The 20,563-nt window shown below is 33.6% G+C and overlaps 1 protein-coding gene across 4 annotated transcripts in view; it reads left to right on the forward strand.

Moving 5' to 3' along the window:
• The window catches only part of POT1 (protection of telomeres 1), a 51,955-nt gene extending 31,876 nt beyond the window's left edge, over window positions 1-20,079 (forward strand). For 2 of the 4 annotated variants that reach the window (XM_026051666.1, XM_026051669.1), the window contains 10 exons: window positions 1,154-1,314; window positions 2,022-2,110; window positions 4,144-4,188; window positions 5,076-5,232; window positions 8,168-8,373; window positions 10,757-10,892; window positions 13,238-13,332; window positions 14,047-14,138; window positions 17,834-17,939; window positions 18,886-20,079. In XM_026051666.1, coding sequence (XP_025907451.1) covers window positions 1,154-1,314; window positions 2,022-2,110; window positions 4,144-4,188; window positions 5,076-5,232; window positions 8,168-8,373; window positions 10,757-10,892; window positions 13,238-13,332; window positions 14,047-14,138; window positions 17,834-17,939; window positions 18,886-18,998 — 1,200 coding nt within the window. In that variant the 3' untranslated portion in view covers window positions 18,999-20,079. The remainder of the gene's footprint in view (window positions 1-1,153; window positions 1,315-2,021; window positions 2,111-4,143; window positions 4,189-5,075; window positions 5,233-8,167; window positions 8,374-10,756; window positions 10,893-13,237; window positions 13,333-14,046; window positions 14,139-17,833; window positions 17,940-18,885) is intronic. The other 2 variants (XM_026051668.1, XM_026051667.1) reach the window with 2 other exon arrangements.
• The last annotated feature ends 484 nt before the right edge of the window (window positions 20,080-20,563 follow it).

The following is a 20,563-nucleotide window of genomic DNA, read 5'->3' on the forward strand; positions in this document are numbered from 1 at the left end:
ATTATTTTAATTCCATTTTAAATGAACTTGCCTTAATTGAATAGGATGGGTAATTTGTAAATAGAATTACTCTAAAGAGCTCCTCCAGCCATTCAATAAACTGATCAAAAATGCTGTAACGTTTTTAGCTGTAGCAGCTATAGCTTTTGCTTGCTGCTGTTAACAATAAGCAATGCTGCCTCCCGAAGGAATTTTTGGAAATTGCAGTCCATCTTGCATAGTCGATTTGTTACTCGACTCACATACACAACCTGCTTGAATTTTTCAATATTTTGCAATGCTGATTTTAATTACATCTCTTTAGTATAGTTATGAAGAATATTAAAGTATCTATTCACCACTTCTCACCACATCGTGATTTTTAGTAGCTACCTGTGCGAGTTTATTGGTGTAATTTGGCAAAACTGTTTCAGAAAGCAGAAATTAATTCTAAGCAAAACAGGATGAAAAGCCAAGGCAAAAGTCAGATTTCAACCCTATTCCTCACTCTGTTATTGAAGATCTAAACAGTCTTCTCTTTTTGTTATAGTGCTGCAAAGTAGTTTTATCTGTTGTCTGAATGTAAGTTGAGTTAAAAAGGTGTTTCAGCAGATGCATTTGTGGGTATACATAAATACAAATATGCTGTGTATAGATAAATACATATACGCTGAATCATGAGATCAGCTGCTCAGTGCTATCATGCTTGGGCAAATCACAGCACAGCAGTTTCTGGAGGGTCATATTGTGAATACAGAAGATAAACCATGCCCTCAGGAGAATAGTATATTGGCTTTCTTGATCTGTATTATTAAGTTGTCTTGAGATGTTTCTAGTTAACCTGGTTCTGACTGCAGCCTTTGCCACCAGTAATGAGATTGGATAAAGCAAACTGGCAGGTTGTCCAGAGAGGCTCTCCGTCCTTGAGAGATTCAAAAGAGATTCAAAACCTGCATGGACATGTGCCTAGGCAATCTTTCCTAGTTGTCCCTACTTTGAGTCGAGGCGTTGACCAGGGTCATCTCCAGAGGTCCCTCAGTGACTTGCCATTGTGTGAAGACTGGGAGGGAGGTTTAGGATGCTTAGAATTTTCCAAGGAAATAGCTAACACTGTGTTATTGTGTTATCAAGTCTTTTTTTTGTTTGTTTTTTCCTTCCCTCCACCGTGTTTAAGATTGGAAGTTTTCTGAGAATTTACAGTATTCATACGAAGCAAGCAAGTGCTGACAATCAAGATGTACCACATGTAGAATTCCATCTTCATGGAGGCACCTGTTATGGTCGAGGAATAGGAGTCTTGCCAGAAAGTAACCAAGATGTGAGAGAACTAAAAGAGTGAGTTCAAAATATACTTTTTTAGATTATCCCAGAAAACTTCAGGTTGATGTTACAGGTATAGACTTAAGAATTGTAAATGTATATACGAACCAGAAATTTGGAAAAGGATGTGTGGAAAAGGTGAAAAATCATTTTTCCATTTTCAAGTGGAAAATACAGCAGGGTTTAATATTGTTGTTTTAATTGTCTTATAACAAGACCTGGCTGCATCAACATATTTATTCTATTTTATAGTGACATATAATCCTTAAGATGTTTTAAAGATAAAAGTTTCAGTTGAGCAACGAATTAAGCTTTTGTTAAGTATGTACAAATGTCTTGTTTGGAATTTGTGAGACTTAAAACTTCTTTGAAATGAAGCGTGAAGTTTAAACATTTAATTGAACTAAGTTCAGTGTTTAAGGAATGACTTAATAACCAAAATCATTTCTTTTATCAGAACTTTTAGTTTCCAGCAGTTCAGGTGTCTTTTGGCGCTATATTGGGTTTAAAGTTCCAAAAGTGACTTGGAAATCAGTGTGTCACTTGTACCATTAATATAAGTTCCTGCAACTTTTGACTTAATTTAATTTTGTATCTCTGCTGGAGATTCTATTTTGTCTGAGTATTATACCTGTATATTAGTAACCAAGATTTTGGGGTGGAGTTAGTGAGACATTTCACAAGTTTTATGATATTTCATCCATTCATCGATTTACTTTTAGATTTTTAGAATCTGTGGATCTGGCAGGCAGCCAGAATTTGGAAAGCATGTCTTCAGTGGAATTAGAGGGCATTTTTTGCAATGTTGGAGGTAAGAGCAATTGAAAACTGATTTTTCTTTCTTCTAACATGTATTTAAATATAGTCAAGATCTGGATATGTTTATTGCTTCTCTGAAGATGATGTGTAATGTTATTCTCTCATGAAAAGCATTTCAGAATTCCTATGGATTATTGGACAGAAATCTAGTATTATCCTTTTTTTTCACAATGGAATCCTTTCTTACAGATAAAAACTTTTTCATAAAAGGCAATGAATAAAATTTTAACCACAAACTTTATTCTTGATTATACTATATTAGATCACAGCACAGAGTCATGAAGCTCCCTATGTCTAAAGGAAGATTCCTTGAACACAGGCACTGAAAACTCCATACAGCTGCTTGCTGTGGAACTCTTCTGAAGCGATTGGATGTAATGATGTTATAATGGCGGAGTGAGGGGCAGTGCAATGGAAAAATAGTAACTCACGGGCCATTTACGAGATAAAAGCTGTATCAATCTTAGTCCCTTCTTTTGCCTGAAAAAAATCCTCTAATGATATTTAAGAAGCTGATTTTACAGTATCTGTAGAGGTATTAGCATCTAGGTGCTAAACTTTTTGGCACGTTTTCTGCTCTGTCTGCATAGAGAACAGAACATATAATGGGAGTCTTTAATGTGTGCTTTTAGGCACTGGAATAACAGTAATAAAAAGCAAGGAAACACTTGAGGACTATTTATTGTCTTATGTTGATGATTAAGAAGGCTTCAGTTAAAAAAAAAAAAAGATTCTTGATAAAATCAGAATTCTGGCTTAAGAAAGCCTACTCAAGAAAAAACTACCCATTTTCTATGGTAAGTGGTGGGAATAGTAACAAAATAATGGTCTGCACCTCTGCTTTGAAAAAATGTAGTTCTAGATTCAGTTCTGTTTTCTATTCATACCATGTTATTTCTTTTTTATTTTGGAAACTAATTCATAAATCTTGCATTAGTCAAAACCCTGCCTTTTTGTAGGGTAAAATTTATGTTTTCAGATTACGTGATTTTAAGAACTGCTGTACTTCTTGTTATTGTTTTTGGTTTTTTTTTTTAATATTGCCTGAAGGAAGATACTTAGAGTAAATTTTGGATCAACCTACAAAATACATTTTAAATTACTATCTCACACAACAAGTTCTTTTTGTAGTGAATAGAATGCCATAGGAAAACAAATATTTAGAAGATCCTGACAGCTCACAGTTTGTACTGCAATGACAAGATACTCGAATGAATACAGACCCAGAGAAGGCATCCAAGATTTCTTTTAATTTTCACAAAGTACTTGCTTCGTTGAAGAAATTATACTAATTTGTGACCTTTGAATGAGAGCAAAAACTACATCAGTGATGCATTAATTATTCCTAGAGTTAGTGTCCACAGCTTCTGCTAATGAAAAGAACAAATGTTCTGGTAATTAACAGAAAGCTCTTCCTTCAGAGAAATCTTATATACTGGGCTATATGGCATTACTTCACAGACAGAGAGGCCTGTCTGTGAAAGCTGTCTGGACTACAAGATGTATGAAATGAAAAATATTCAGGGGTAAGAAAATCGATTAGGTTCTGAAAAATTCACTAGACTCCTTTTGGAGTTGATAGTTGTACTAGTCTGTGCTGGGTGCAGGTCTGTGAAATCAAACTTAAAGCTATGACGCGTGCCATTTTATATGAATAAAGGTACTTGCAACTGATATTTGTTATACTGAAAGACCTGGGAGATAACCTTAAGTAATGTATTTACCTTATTAACCAGGAAGGCTGCTTGCTGAGAGTGAATGTAGTTTAGATAAACAGCAACCATGAGTAAGTGTTCATTTTGAATGGGAATGCCATGTAATACATGCAGTAATTTTTCCTCAAATGTGTGAGCTTTTAACATATTTATTTTTCCCATTTGCTTTCTTTTCTCTTGTTACATTATTTCCCTACATCATTAGGATTTACACTGTCTTATGCATAACTTCTTTTAGTACACATATGCATTTTCGTGTGTCTGTATGATAAAGAAGTAAAATAATTAGAAAATTCTTCTTGATTTTTAGATTTTCAGTCCCACTTACAGAGATGTCAGCAATTATCAGTAACAGGTAAGAAGCATTGATCTTAAGATGAGTTTTATTTATTTTTATTGCAGAACAAGAAAAGATTTTGTCATGAACTCAAAAGGATTGAAGTCATAGTAAGATCTATTTTATCATCTATGATTCTAAGTTTATGAATGTTGAATTGTTTTCACTCCATTTTTTAAGGAATAAAATATCTTTATATATTGTACTTTTTTTTTTTTTTCAGAATGTTAAATTCCCATACTGTCAAATACACATTGTTCCTACAGCCTGTTGTGGCTTTTCTAAAAGGCTGTGGTAATCTATATTGATGAAATTAAGACTGCAATTGTGTATAGTCTTCAGGATTTTCTTTTAGTTATTTAATAGTTGATATTGCAGCCCATTTCAGAAAAGCAAACAGAAATGGTTCAAATATTTTGCGTGACCATTTCATTTTACCCATTGCGTGCAAATCTAACTTGGTAGTAACTTAATTTGCATGGTAGCTACTAGCTGAGTTACCAAAATGCCAGTTGTAACTAAAGAAGACAGGCTAGTTTTATAAGAGCAGGGTTTTTTTTCTTATGTTATTTTCATACTTGGTCTGTAGCAAGGCTTACAAGGTGAGCGTAGCATTTTAGCATAGGATCATGACGTGTGTTTGACTGTGACCTCCTGATCATCTTGCTGTTCTGTGCACTCAGAAATTACTCCTGTGGAAAAAAGGGACTATTTATATTTGTATATCTCACCTGATGGTGAAATCAGGGCATTGTGATGCCATAATTGTAGGATTTAAGGTAAGTTGTTCAAGGGTTGGAGAGAAAAAGAGGACAAGAGAAAACGCTTTAATTGTGCGCCTGTAATATCTGTTCCTCAAATTCCATGTATTTTAATAGGGTACATGGGGTCTTTTTGTTCTACAGTATTAACAGATCATCAGGATTTGAATAACACAGGACTGAGAACTATTCTGAACAGCCCTGCTCCTCAACAGTACCGCATTAGAGCAAAGCTGAGAACTTTTAAACCTCAGAAGCTCCATCAGTCTGTTAAACTTCATTGTTCCAAATGCAATTCTTTGTAAGTGCTTTATGCAATAATTTAGAAATTATTCTGTGTGTTTTAAAATGTTTAGATTTGCAGTGTATTTGCATCCTTTCTATGTATTCTCATTTCAAGCAAAGGTTTGAGGTACACTGATATCAGGTAGCAACATTTGAAATCAGTGAAATGGGTGATGCTTTCAGGATTCTTTTCAATGCTTCCAAACCCTTTGTTATTTCCGTACTGAAGATCTATGTAAATATGTTTCCATAATGCCTTTCTAAATATGAGAAGAGGTCTTATGGTCTCCCAATTTATGGTCTTGAAGAGTAAAATAACTTTGACTAAAGTGCACCTTCCAGGGAAAGTATTTCATCTTGATTCAAATATATTGGAGAAATACAGGTCATCTTCTTAGTTTGGTCCTTTTTTCTGACCAACTCAGTTCATTCCAATATATTGTTATTTTACCTGTAATTCTATATTGTCATTGGATCATATACTTCTCAGTCAAATAATCTTACTAAAAAAATCTGTTGTGAGTTATAAATATTAACTCTGTATTCTCATCAAAAAATGAAAGTAAATTTGTTTGACATGGCCTGTTTTCAATGAAAGTATTGAGTGACGTGAATTATACTGCTATTCATGATCATCAAAATACAATTCCACTTTTTTTTTTTTTTCTTCTCCCCTCTGACTGGTTTTGCTTAGGGCTGTTGTTGCACTAGCAGTTTTGTAGTTGTTGGTGTAAACTGCTGTTTTTACAGCATGGCAAGTTCATTCACATTCTCCTAGCCTTTGGGAATTTCTCACATAATCAAAAGTTTTCCTAGATACATCATTAAGATAAGAAAATGACCATACTAACTTTCTCTTAAAGGTCTTGGATACAAACTATCATGCTTGCTGCTTTAGAAGTATTTTTCCATAGCACATGTCATTATAATATTTTTTAGATATTAACATAATGAGAAACTGCTTCATTATCTTCATAAAATGCAAGTGACTTTACTACCGTACATGCATGGACTTTCCTATCAAATGCAAAAGGCACATAATGATGAACCGTCCCTGCACTTGTGTTTCTTCTTCAATGTATTTGCCTAATGTGTATGGTGAAAAGAGTCTACTGATAGAAATTTGTATGTTTCTTATGACCTTTATCACAACTCCACACTTTTCCTTGACTTTCATAGCCTTTTTATATATGTTTTTCCCTTGTCATATTTTTCACTTCTTTTGAGTCTCTTCCTAGTTCACATTTTGCTCCCTTGTCTTGGCTATAGAATTAGGACAGATTTTAAAGTTTGTAAAGCTTCAATTAGCGTATTTCTTCGTTGTCATTCTACTATCCCACTTCGATGACAGGACTATTTGCAGCACTTTTCTGTAAATTTAGCTCCTCTTTTTTTCAACGCTGTTGATTATGTGGAAGGAATTGGTGTAATATAGTGGAACTGTACTGCAGCCTGGGTTGAGTAAATTAAGGGATTAATTAAGAGAAGGATTCCCCAAAAAATTACTACATATTCTGTCAGGGGAGAAAGATAAGTTATTTCCTATTTTAGCATATGTTGTAGAATTTGGCTGAACAAAGTTTTGCAAAGTTTTAGTCTTTTAATACCCAGTGCGTTAAGATTCACATATTCTCATAAGAGATATGTGTATTTTTGTCTCCTGTGCTTAGAGTGAGAGGTTCTCTGTAAATAGCAGAATATCAGTACAGATGGACCTAGTTTTATTCGTGTGCCCATACTGAACAGGTTATAACCATGGTGCTTAGTTTGATTCAAAACATTAATTGCATTCTTGCCTCTGCTACTTGCTGTGTGTGGATTCTACAGGCAGATTTTGGAGCCTGGAAGAGTTAAATGGGAAGATGACCTATTATGTTGCATCTATTGCTTTTGTATATATGGTAGAAAGAGCTTATGTGAATGGCATTGCATTCATGAAAAGAAAATGTAGTTTCAGCAAGACTTCTTGTATGCTAATTTTGCAGCTCTAGCAGAAGAATATCGGAATTAAGTTTCATTGGCAGGAATTATCCCATTCACTGCTAAAAGTAGCTGTTTTGAGGACAGAGTGATCTTGAAAATATGCTTCAGGAATTATTACTCTTATTTCCTCCTTAAATCCACTGTAGAATTTACCACCTACTTTTTTTTTAGTGTTTTATAAAGTAGCTCAAGCTTCAACTTTTTTTTTTTTTTCTCAGTTATTCTGTTTTTTGTCACAGTTCATATCCCACCTGAATCCTGCAGGACTGTCTTGCATAGGAGAAAATGATCTAAAATACTTCAGTGGTTAAAACTGATGTGCCAGCTTCTGGCTTTTTGCCTGCTGTTGATAATATTCATAAGACTTGGCTGGCCTGTGCTGCTCTTCCATAGAGGGGAGAAGCTTTATTGTCTTACTGTACACAGACAGGAAGGAGATGGCGTGATGCACAGTTGTAGATTTTCCCTTTAAAGTCTGGGTGTGAAGCTATTCTGATTCTACTACTTTTTTTCCCCTTCATAATAGGCAAAATGAAATAGCCTAGAACTTAAATTTTAAATTTATATGGGCTTATACATTCAATCTCATAAAGTACTATACAGTTGTACTTTTTTACAGTCCATTTGAAATCCAGTAAAACTGATTTGTTTCATTTTCATTGATTTACATACATGTGAATGAAGTTACTAAGCTGGCACTGCTGCCAAGTAATATTGGATTACTTGGCATGTGTGATAACATGGGCTGAATTCTCTTAATTTAATTTACATGACACATCCACACAGGAGATATACAGCCCTTAATTCATACGCTGATTCAACAAAGATAGCAAAGTTATTTTTCCTGTGTATGTTTTATTTCTCTTGCTCTTATTTGTAGTATTTATCCAGAATTTTGCCTTCTTGATTCAGAGATGTCGTTACGAAAGCTGTTATTATTTACTTACTCATTTTGGACATGTTTTCAGGAAAGAAATTCCAAATGGAGATGACCTCAACTTAATTTTACAAGAATCTGCAGCTACTGCCCCAAACCCAGAATTACACAATACATCCTGGTATGATTCTGTGATGTGGACTACACAAGATCAGAACCAAAGGAAAATAGCTATACATTTTGTAAAACATGATGAAATGCTTCAAGAGCCAGAAGATACTTTGCTTATGATAGAAGGTAAAATAAACAACTGCAAGTATACCACTTTCTGTGGCACAGAGTCCATTCTGCTTTATATTCAGTACAAACAATGATGATCATAAAGGCAACTTCAAAGAAAAAAAAAAACTTAGCTGGAATTTTATGTGAACAGGAAGTCATCTACCACAGTCAAGATTATTGTTAGTTCAATTGCAACTCAAATCTGAGTATGTTTTTTTTTTCCATCTGTGCCTACTGTATTGGGTTTTTTTCTTTTTTTTTTTTTTTTCCTCAGTTCTTATTTGGCTAAACTCTAGTATTTTTACAAGAAAGGTTTGGAAATTTGGAAGGCGTTGGATAATGCAAGGTACAAGGAACTTTGCCAGCCTCTGGATGTCAGTGTTGTTTCAGATAAATAAACCTTCCTACAGCTTGCTGTTTTTTTTTTTTTTTTTCTCCCTCCTGTTATGTTTGCCTCAGGCAGAGAAAGAGCCATCAAACATTAAACAAAGCAGTTTAAGTAAGGCTACAAATAAGAAAAGTTTTTGAATGGAACGAGATTAATAAATAATTACACATAATACTATTCTGAGTTTAAAGCAAGGTCCTCAGTGGTACTCGAACGTTGTGATGAATAAACAGAAGTCAGTCAGTTGGTCCTTTGCATTAGGATCAATGACAAAACTTCTGGGGTTTTTTATTTGTTTGTTTTTGATTCTCACATCTGCCTGATTTCTGACCTACTGAAAATGAGTTTTCAGTATAATCTTATCTTTCTGAAAACAAAAGAAAGAAAAGGGAATGCATTATGGCAGTTGTTAGTGATGTGATCTAGAAACTGCTTTTATTTGCTAATACAAGCAAATTGCTGTTTACAACCGAAGCTATATTCTTCTCCGTATTCATTATGCTGAATAAATAGATTCATCCTGAATCCTTGGACTCTGTAGGGTTGAAATGGAAGACTTAAAGGACAGATTTTTTAGGTGACCCTACATGAGGGGATGAGGGGGACCCATAATGGTTTCTACAGATGACTTGTGCTGAGGAAAAGGAAATGTCACAGCTAACAAGTAGAATATATTGCATATATTTGGTTTTCTTTCATGTAAAATCCCTCTGATTCACATCACAGTTAACCACTGATAATTCTGTACACTTTATGCTGATTTCTTGGGAACAGGAATACATTCTCTAGGTGTGACTTTATTGTGACTACATTGAAATTCTGCAAGTGTTTTAGAAATGCTATAGCGCAGGCTGCCCTGGATTTAGTTTCTTAGTTTCTTAAATGAGATTTCAGAACTGCTTGAGTCAGTAGGCTTGGAGGATGTTTATTTTCTGACTTTGAGAATGCATTTCAAACATTTATGCTATTTCATTTATTTGCTTTTTCTTTTTAATCATTAGAAGGTAACTTTATTAAAAAGATTTTACAGTAGTGTGTTTTTACAACACCAGTGATAATGCAGCTTTATTCATTTCATTTTCTTCTCTGATTATTTCTACTAGACAAGTAATGAATAAGTATAATGCATATTTTACAGCCCAGTGCCATACTGTCTTAAAGGTTTTTGAAATATCTTAATTATAGTTAGTGGTAAGCAATGCAATCATCATATAAAATATTTATTTAAAAATTTTTCCTTTTTTTTCTAATATCTGTTGTTCATGAGCTGATTAAATCATTTATTTTTATCAAGTTGTTGTTTTCAATCGAAAACTATTTCTAACTTTTAATAAATTTACTACATTTCCACTGAACTGGTAAAATGTTGAACAGATTCTATAATCAGTTCTGCAGTCCATACAACAGAGGTTGAAGACATGGTAACTTACTGTAGATGTATTATCTATAATAAATTTTACAGAGGTTTTTCCTGTCATTAGAGTTGGAAAATCCAATGGTTCCAGTCTTAATATTTCTACCATATTCTTAACCATGGATCCTAAATTCGTATCACGTTTATATTTCTGCATTTAATGTTAATTGTAATGATTTTTTTCTTAGCTATTGGTTAAAAAATGAATAACAGATCTTTTGAGAAAAAAATGTACCAAATCACTGTATTCTTTATTTTTTGAAAAAAAGAAACAACTAGTAAAATCATAATGAATATGATAATTGCATATTATTTAAATTAGCATAATAATGCTAATTAGCACGATAGTGCTAATTAAATATATATCTTGGTAATTATAACTGTTGGAAAGACATTAAAGTAAGTGCTGTGATAATTGGCAGTCTTTGGTTCTATGTTGATTCTGGTGCTAAGGGTCAGAAAGTGAAGGATATTTTTTTCTGTTTTCATAATTTTTGTTATTGAAGGCCCAAAAATTGTCATTGAGGTACCCGAGAAATGAAATGTGTTCAATTTACTCTTGGATGCAACTTAAAAACTTTTTCTGTTTTTAATAGGTGGAACACTAAAAGAAATCTGGAAGCTTTCAAGAAGATTTAAATGTGTTATTCCTGTGAGATCCTCTGAAGATGATCTTGCATTATTAGATCTTTCTGCTCCTTTTCTTTTACAGGGGAGTGTAAAATATTATGGGTAGGTTAAAAATACTTGTTTATATGGTTTCAATACTAAATAGAGATCCTTTACTTCAATAATAAATGACAGTAATCAAGGTATAACTATTCCAAGATCCTATGATGCAAAATACATAGAACAAATAGCAGTAGTAAGAGCAGGCATGAAATGCCTGTCATACCTCATATCAAAGGATCCTTGCTGCTGGACTACAGTTAGGATTTGTCTTCTATCTATCTATCTATTTATTTATTTATTTAATTTATTTATTTTTAGGTTACAAGAAGCCTAAATCTCTTGCTCCTAGCCTATATTTCCCTGTTCTATATGGCTGGCCTTGTTCTTTAGAATTATAGAATTAAACTGAAACATTTCTTCATTTGAAGTGTATTTGAAGTGTAAACCTGTGGGGGKCTTTTCCCCCYCCCCCCCCCCCCCCCCACTCCCCCCCAAGGTTCTTGCTTAAATAGAGGCCCACAAAATAATTTCAGGGTATCAATCCAAATGTCGTTCTCTCCTCTGTTCCTAGTGATGAGCAAAATAGGGTTTTGAAAGAAGATTAAGATTTTTAAAGAGATTTTTCCTCACTATTTGACGTTTATTGAGATCCACAACACTGCAAAATGCTTAACCTCTTTGTGGATGCCAGTCACTGTAGAAAATAGATAAATAATACATTTTAAAAAGGGAAGAGGAGAGGGAGAATCTGACCTCTGAATTTTCAGACCTGTGACATACGATATGCCCAGGTGTATTTGGCGTCTGTGCTGTGCAATACCGTGTTAGAAATTTCTGCTCTTTGAGAGCCAACATCAATATGTTTTCCCAGTACAGCACAGTAACATGCAGTTTCCAAACTCAGAAATATTAGTCTGCTTCAGGTAAGCTATGGAGTCCTCCATCTCCAGAGTTTTAATTAGTTCGCTTTATTGCACTGTTTCCAGTCCTGTAGTAAATTTTTCTCTGTGCAGCACTGTATTGCATATTTTACTGAACACTAAAGTTTCTTATAAGGTCCTGAGAAAATGAATTACAGATAAGTATTTCTGGTTTTCATATATTGTCTTGACCTTTGCAGATACAGCTGTCTATGGCTTTTTGAAATAAAGGCAATATATGGGAATTCCTGCTGGGAGTGGATCTTTACAGGACAATGTATTTCCCCTTGTGCTTTCATAATGCATATATTTCCCCAGCTACTCACAGTTCATCTTCAGAGATTATTCCTTCCTCAAAGGGCTGTATTGTAAATGCCAGTACTCCATATGATATTCCATGAGTGGAATAGCTCCTTACAGGATAGCAAGTTTAGAAAAGAACTTGAAAAGGATGTTGGGATTTCGGAACCTTGTCCTGCATACTGCTTTTACCAATTGCATATATTTTGTAACTAAAGATTATTTGTAGTAGAACTAAAATGCAAATTGTTTTGCTTTAAGAATGAGCTCAAATCTCTAATGTGGAATTATTTTGTGATATTCTGCTTAAAATTTGGTACTATTAGTTTGGTGTAGTCTATCAGATAGACTAAATAGGTACTTAAGCAACGTGATTATTTGCCTTGAGGTTTTGCATTTAGATACATATGTTTTTCTTTATAATAATATAAAAATCTAAAGCCAAGCTTTGCTTGTTAGTTTTGGGCTTTCACTTGTGAGTAGAATTAGGACTACCGATTTTTGTATGACATGCTTTACTTATAACTTAAAAGGACAATACCTGTCTGTTTTAAATTCAAACTATGATATACTGGCACAGAAGCTTACTTTGGAAAAAAAATAGTAGTGTTCTAGTTTTTTTTCCTGGGGCAGATGAAAACAACTTTGAAAACGGCTCTTCTGGTATTTTTTACTTACCTGCAGCCTTTACTTACTATCTCACAATGTATAAAGTTTATAACTATACATAAGTACTCCAGTGCTAGAAAGAAAAAGTTGTTTTAATAACTAGTACTTAAAATATGTTTGACTATAGGTGAAGCTGAGTTCCTGTGCTAACTCTGCTATGTTTTAGTGCATACTACAACTTCATATACTTCCACTATGACAAACGGATGCGTTATGTGTGCTGTTAAATAAAGTGTCAGCATACTTGTATTTAGCCATGTATTGATGTACAGTTGTTCTTCCTTTCTTTTCAACGATGTAGCCTTTTCCAGCCCCAAATGATTTGTCTGTTAGTGATAATTCATAAGCAGCATTAGATTTTTGTACTCTAAAGCTTCTGAGTGCTTAAAAATAAATCTTTTAAACAGCATTGCTCACTCCCATTGAGAAATCTGAAAGATTTTTTTATATGCAGAATATTACTAATATAAGGACTTAAGTGTTTCAGTAGTCTCAGTATTTTGTTTTGAATGCTAGGTGCAAGCAGTGCTCAACTCCAAAGACCATCAAGAACCTAAGTACCCTTGCAGCAGAGCAACGACCATCATGGGAACCAACTGAAATAGCAGAAGGTTAGCTGACAGATTTATGTCCCAAAATATTTTTGTGCCTTGATTCATAAGAATATATACAAAGTAGTTCCTTTTGGATGGATGCAGCGCCAGAAGTAAGAGCTTTTTCTTTTGAAGTCACAGTTTAAATGTTAAAGGAAATCTGAAAATCTTGTTTAACCATGAGTACTAGTTTGGTTTTTATCTTCTGTAGGCCTTATACAAAGCATATTACAAAGAATCTGAAAGTAGTAGTATTTGAATAAAAGGTGTATACAAATGTTTTGCTCTGTGTGTCCCGTGTGTTGCTTTTGTTAGTGAGTGTGTTCAATTGATGGAGGGAAGATGGACCTCAAAGCTATGGTACCAGTTCACATGTTCAGGAAAAATAGGTGATCTCTAGAGGTCCCTTCCAATCTCAATCATTTTGTGATTCTGTGATGTTTATCCAAAAAAAAAGCCCTGTATCTTCATAGCCTCATTTTTCCTTTTTTTTTTTTCTTTTTTTTTTTCTTTTTTTTTTTTTTTAGAGAAAAAAAGGTTTATGGTCTAGTTGCAGTTCACATTCAAACACAAATCAAAATGTGAACCATATTTTGATACCTAGTCTTGATCTAATAATTTATACTTTAAATTTAAGGTTTAAAGTTACCGTTACAGGAGGGATATTGTCAGCTTGAGTTGTTATGGTTTGTTGTGTATATTCTGTATATGAAGCAGATTTTTTTTCTTCAGTTTTAGGTATTGTGCCACTCCAGTATGTTTTTATTATGAAGTTTACTCTGGTCGATGGAACAGGAGCACTAAATGCATACCTTTTTGATTATGTAAGTATACTAGATAAGGGGATCTATTTGGATTACATGGATTTTTTTGATTTTTTTTAAATAAAAATGTATCTATAGATGTATTTATTCTGTATTACTCTGAGCGTTTTTATAGGGGCAAGTGTAACTGTTACAATGTTATTAATGCTCTCTATTGATGAAGATACAGAGAAGGTCTTTTTTTTTTTCAATAAAATACAAGAATATAGCATATGAAAATGTAAAGGCAAAAAAAATGAAGCTTATAGATCATTTTATGTTTCTGTAGGCTTCTGTACTTTTCTATGACTGAATTCCTTTTTTATTAGCTATGCAAAGTTAGGCAGCCTGGATGCTGTATTTCAAATTTTATCAGGGTAACTTCTGTATTAGTTCAAAATCTCATGACCTTTCTTACCTAAAACTAGAATCTATGAGTTATCCTCTCAGTAATTCATGTTTTTTCTTTTGTTTGACCTTTGAGAGAGGAGGAGGGGAAGGAAGGTCTCTTCTAAACAGGATGTGTAGTTACAGATATTTGTCTTTGATTCAAAAGGTTTGCATTATTTTGCAACCCTTATCTTCAGCCTTCCTAGGAGGGGTCCTAAGACCTTTCTGAGACACTACACTAAAGACATTGTACAGTACTCAAGACTAAACAACTTAATATTCTTCTTTCATGAGCAATGTTTTATCAACTCTCATCATTCTCGTTGCTGTTCTGGAGGATTCTCATCTTCTGTGAAGGGCTAAACTAGTACCCTCACTTGAGGTATTGCCATGTTATGCTTCCATGTCTATAATCCATTGTGGTGTTCATTCAATTTTTTTTACTTACTCTTACATACTTTTTATAAGCCCTTCATCTCTCAGAATGTTTGTTTTAAGACGTTTTTCCTTATTCTTTACTTGAGCATTTGATTAGCCTTGCTTAAATGCAGCCCCTTATACATGTGTCTGGTGGAAAAGATGCTTTTTTTTGTGCTAATACCTCTCCAGAATTAACTTCAATTCCTTCCTCTAGTACATTAAAGTTCTTCAAGATTTGTTTTTGTCTGTAGCCTTGCAAGCCTATTGATTTTTAGATCAGTCTTGTTGCTAATGAAAAGCACTAGACCTAGGACAGTCTGCAATCCCCTGCATAATCACCTTCAGACATTCTCCCAATTTACCACTAAACTGCTGATAACTGAATAGCTACTGTTTCTTTCTGCTTCTCATAAGTTTAGTATTTCTTTCCTTTTACTGTAGTTTAAAAACTTTCTATTAGATTAGCAATCTATATGCAAAGGTGGTTTCTCTAAGAAATTGATAGGAGGTATTACACTGGATAATACTCAAGTATCCAGTGGAGGGTAAAGGATGAATTATATTCATCTATAGCATCAGCCTTAAGGAGTTTGCTCTTCTTCTGAATTCCGTTACAGATTTTAGTATGTGATTATGGATCTTGAACATATAAGTTGATCTCTGGCTTAATTTCTTAGTTTCCTGACTACAAAGGTGAATAATGTCATATCTCACAGGAAACTGAGGATGATTAAATGACTGTAAAGTACAATATTAATGCGAAGTACTATTATTTATATATACATTGACATTTTCAAATACATGTAACACCAAAAGTTTTTATAACTTTTTTTGGATTAAGATTTTCCCCATGTCAGTGAGAAAGATAATTTTGTTCCTTTTGCTTTTGCTTCTTTATTGTTCCTTTATCCTATGTCCTTTGCTTCATTCTTTTGCTCCTTCAAACTTTTTTTTTGATGAAGAAATATGATGTGTCATTTCGGTTATTTGCACATACACACACACACACACATTTCGGTTATTAGCCTTTTGTGTTGGTACATTGGCCATCTTGAAAAGAAAAGAAAAATCAAAATTAGAAGAATGATAGAATTATAAAATAAACCTGTATGATATTACAGCTAGGTCGTATCATGATGTAAGTACATTTGTTGTGTTTTCTTGTTCCAGCAATTTACAGCTAGGAATATCAGAATCTGAGAACATGTATTTGGAGTAATGCATCTACCCAAGGGAAAATAAACCAGTGTAGTGGCACTTCAGAGCTAAAATTTTCTCTAAAATGGGCAGAGTAAAATTTTTTTTTTTTTTGCACTTTCACTGTGTAATGGGTATATAGGTGCATATTTTCATCATTATACTACATTATACTAAATGACTTTGGAGACTCAGTGTTTTCCTTGGTTTTAGTTTTAACACTTAATAATAACAAAAATATACATCCGCATTTTGTGCTTGTTTTGCTTTGCTTTGTGCTTTTTTTCTTAAATTAATAAACCACAGAGTGTAAGCAGCAAAGGAATACCAACTCTGTGATCCCTACTTCAGCTACTCTTGTTGTTGTTCTGTACCTTCTGTTTTTATGAAGAAAAACTAAACCATAGAAAAGAGGAGTGGGAAAAAATGTTAAACCATCTCTTGGTTCAGAATTCCAGAAATTTGTATTTCAGAATAGCCCACTGCTTTAGCTGAACTGCAAGAAATAAGGAAAATAAAATAAAGAAAAAAAATTTTTGAAGTGTCTGTTGCCAGCTTTTCTACTGGTGGTGCTTCAAAGACAAGCCAGTGCTTTCCAAGTCTAAGCTCAGGTCCTTAGCACCACCTGAGAAGGAACTGGGGTGCTTTGAAGTGTAACTTTAGCTTCCAGTCACACTTTTATAAGAATACTCTCAATTTCTTTTCTTTCATTTCTTTATGTAGTCATTGAAAGGAAAAACTGAAAAGTTACATAGTTAGAAACGGGAGAATAACAATTTGAGAAGTCAGAAAAAAATGTTATATTTGCCTTTTGCTGTTGGATCATCCTCTAGATTTTGATCATATCCATTAAATTATATAAATGATAGATTATTCTACACTTACATATTTTAGCAAAAAGGAGAAACCGCTATCAAATACTGTAATTTAGCTGTTTAATGCAGTAATATTGAGAGACTGAGCTCAGTTTAGGAAATAAAACAAATTTAGTTAACAAACCTGGAGAAAATAAAATGAGAGTTTTGTGAGTCATTTTTTATATATGTTTAAACTACACAAAAATATGTATATAACATTTTCTTATTCTATTCTTTATTTTACCCTTCCATTCAGAAGTGTATCTTAAAGTATAAGCCTTTCTCCATAGTTTCTAAAACTATCAAAAAAAAGGAAAAGAAGAAAAACCAAGTGCACTTGTATGAAACCAGATTCCAATGACCTCTTGTTATTGAATGACTTTGTTCCTCAAGTGTTTTGATCACTGTAGTAAGGGGCTGCTGAGGAGGACTGAGGAGACTGACCACTTCAATTCATCATAACATTGTCCGAATATGGACGTTCATGAGGAATATCTGCCAGTGAGATAGATATACATATATATATATATATATATATACACACTTATATATTTATGTGCATGTATATATAGGTGTGTAGGTGTTTTGGTAGCATCTGGTGCTTTATGGTTAACTGTAGTTCTTGAATACTCATGAATATTGAAATACAGATCTGTAATTTATTTATACAGGTTTTACTTTTTTTTATCTACATAATTTTAAAAATCTGATGTTTTTTCTGTTCTGTTAAATATCTGAAATACCTGGAATATTTTTAGGCTCCTTAAATGATAAGAACATATGCATTCAGTGTTCTGGCTGATGATTTCTTACTTTTCCTCTACCACTTTTGACTTTTTTGTTCTCTTTCAGGAAAAGTTTTTCCAAATTCCTGCCTCTGAAATCTTAACTAGTAATTTTCTTCAACAAAAGATGCAAATGACCATGAACACACTCTGTCCTCCAGGAAGAAAACTAGGTTAGTTTGTTGTGCTTGTAAAGGGATGGACAGGGAATGGGTCCTTCAGGCTGCTATTGCACGTGCAGAGTCTCAGAGTCATGCATGGTAAAACTCGGAACTAAAAAGTGCATCAGTCTTTATGGGGGTACTAATTAATTTTCATATATTTCTGTAATAGTAAAAGCTCCTTTTGAGAAAATTAATGGTTCAGTAAATTCTCATGTAATGTGCAGTTATGTGTGAGCACGGTCACGTCTAGACAGGCACTCACATGTCCTCTGTGTTCATATGGAGGTTAACCAGAGCACCTCTGTCCTGACCACAGCACGTTAGTGAAAACTGAGAGGAAATTCAGCTTATGCCCCATGCTTTGGGTGACATTCTGCTGTTGAGTGCACATGCTGCTTTGGAGCACCTCTTGCTACAGGAGACATCCCTGGAAAGTGGGCAAAAAGCTTCCATTCAAATCCAGTCTTAAAGGTTTTCCTACAGTATTCCTGCTGTGGTAGAAAGCAACTTTGCCACAGCTCTGGCTTTTTAGGAGTGCAGTATCTCAAAGCTCATAGCTGTCATTGAGACCAGTTTTATTATTAGAAAGTCTTTGTGTGTGCTATATTGTGAAACAGCTACTGGTATCAAATTTTGAGATTATTTGGAGAATTGTCATTGAACATAATTTCAAATAGTGCAGGAAAATTGTAAAATACAAATTAGAATGCTATTTCTTAATTTCAGCTTCAAACTGAGCAGTTCATTTTTCTTCCGGTTAACTGCTGGATATGTTCAGATTACCTAGCTAAGATCTCCCTCATGTTCTAGGTCTTTCATATAAAATTAAAAATATGTATTTTTAAAATACTTAAATTAAAAATAAATTAAATTAGATATTTTTATTTTTGCACTTTTAGTTATTTGTATTTTTTATTTAAAAATACAAAATTACAAAAAAAATTTTTGCCTGTAGATGACTTGCCGTGGCTGGAGTGTTTCATCAGGTCCTATAATGTGACAGATGGAATGAAGCATCAAGTTTATTACCAGATTTTTGATACTACGGTTGCTGAAGATGTTGTATAATGATGTCCAGTTTCAGTTGGACCACAAAGACGGCATTAAAAAAAGAGAAACATTCTGTTCTTCAGAAATCCAGGGTTTGTATGTATGTTAAAATGTATAGAAATTGCACTTCAGAGTGTTTGCTCCTTGCCTGGCCATACAGGCTTGTGAGCTGATGCAAGTGGAAGTGGTCAGATTGTTGCTGGAAGCTGTGTGGCTCAGGCTGATGAAATCGTCTAGTATTCAGCTCTTATCCAGGTTACTCTAAACTAGTGATGAGGTTACTGTGCACTGACTCTAGTCAGAATGATTTTAATTTGTTGCTTTTCCTGTTAAAATAAATGAGTTCTGAAGAATCGGGCCAGAGGAGCTCTTGAGTAAACTTTTAATCTCTCACACTATCTCATGTAAGTGTGCGTTGCTGTTCTCAGACAATTTGAGAAGGATGTTGTACATTTTTAGAAATGTAAAGTGTCCCAAAAAGGGACCATGCTTATTAACTGGATCTGTGTTGTCAAAGACTCATATACTTCTCTAAATTTACTGACCGATTATATTGCCCAGATCTGTGTTTTATGTCTTCCATAATCAGATTACACTACTGAACTTGGAGATAGCAAACTGATCTAGTGATACCATGGTTTGAAAATGCTAACAGTAGAAAATAATACTCTGTGGTTTCTACTTGCACTTAGGTGTGTTTTACACAAATTCAAGGCATGTTTCTTTAATGATAATTAATGTAGATATTCCTGTCAAGTCAAATTCTTTTCAGAACAAAAACACTTTAATATTTTTAATGGGAGTTAAGAAGACAATATTTGCGAGTAGATTATTATTTTGATATATGTCATTTTCTTATTTAACTTTTCAGGATTGTACAGTAAGAGTAAACTATGCAATTGTTTAAAATTCAGATAATTTTTCAAAGCTCTAATTTTTTTTTGCGCTGACTGTGTCATAAACCTGGAGATTGTGTTCTTTATTGATCACTGATAGGAAGAACCAATTTTAAAAGTGTTGAGTTTCTTGCTGCTTTAGAAAATAAACTTCAGAATGGAACAAGTAGTTTATGTAAGAGTAGTGTTGGCTAATAGAAGCTTGCCTAAATCTGAGTATCTCCATAAGAGAAAAGCAGTGAATAAGACAATAACATGATTGGTTATTTCAAAACTTTAAACACTGGAGGTATCCAAATGATTTCATAAATTAAGGTCTTTCGGGGGAAGTGTTTTCATTTTTTTAGATCATGATAGAAGAAAGTGTATAGAAGATAGAAATAATAGATAAAAGAATGCATTTTGAAATGCAATGTAATTGGTTCCACCATATCTCATGTCTGAGATTTGTCTCATAACACTCTGAAGGCATTTTATAGTTTCATAAACATCACTTAAGCTTTCTGCTGTTGAGTACTTCAAATATTTAATAAAAATTTTATTTCCAAGTAATGAATTTTCTTGTATTTGACTTTTTGTTCTTAATTCATAACACTGTGAAAGCTTTTTCACAAATAGCTTTCATTCAACAGAATACTTTAAATGATTTGTTGTATTGAAATTGCATCCTTAACTCTTTTGAAATAT

The sequence above is a fragment of the Nothoprocta perdicaria genome, unplaced genomic scaffold (genome assembly GCF_003342845.1).
Source record: "Nothoprocta perdicaria isolate Ctin4 unplaced genomic scaffold, notPer1 scaffold_79, whole genome shotgun sequence".
NCBI lineage: Eukaryota > Metazoa > Chordata > Aves > Tinamiformes > Tinamidae > Nothoprocta > Nothoprocta perdicaria.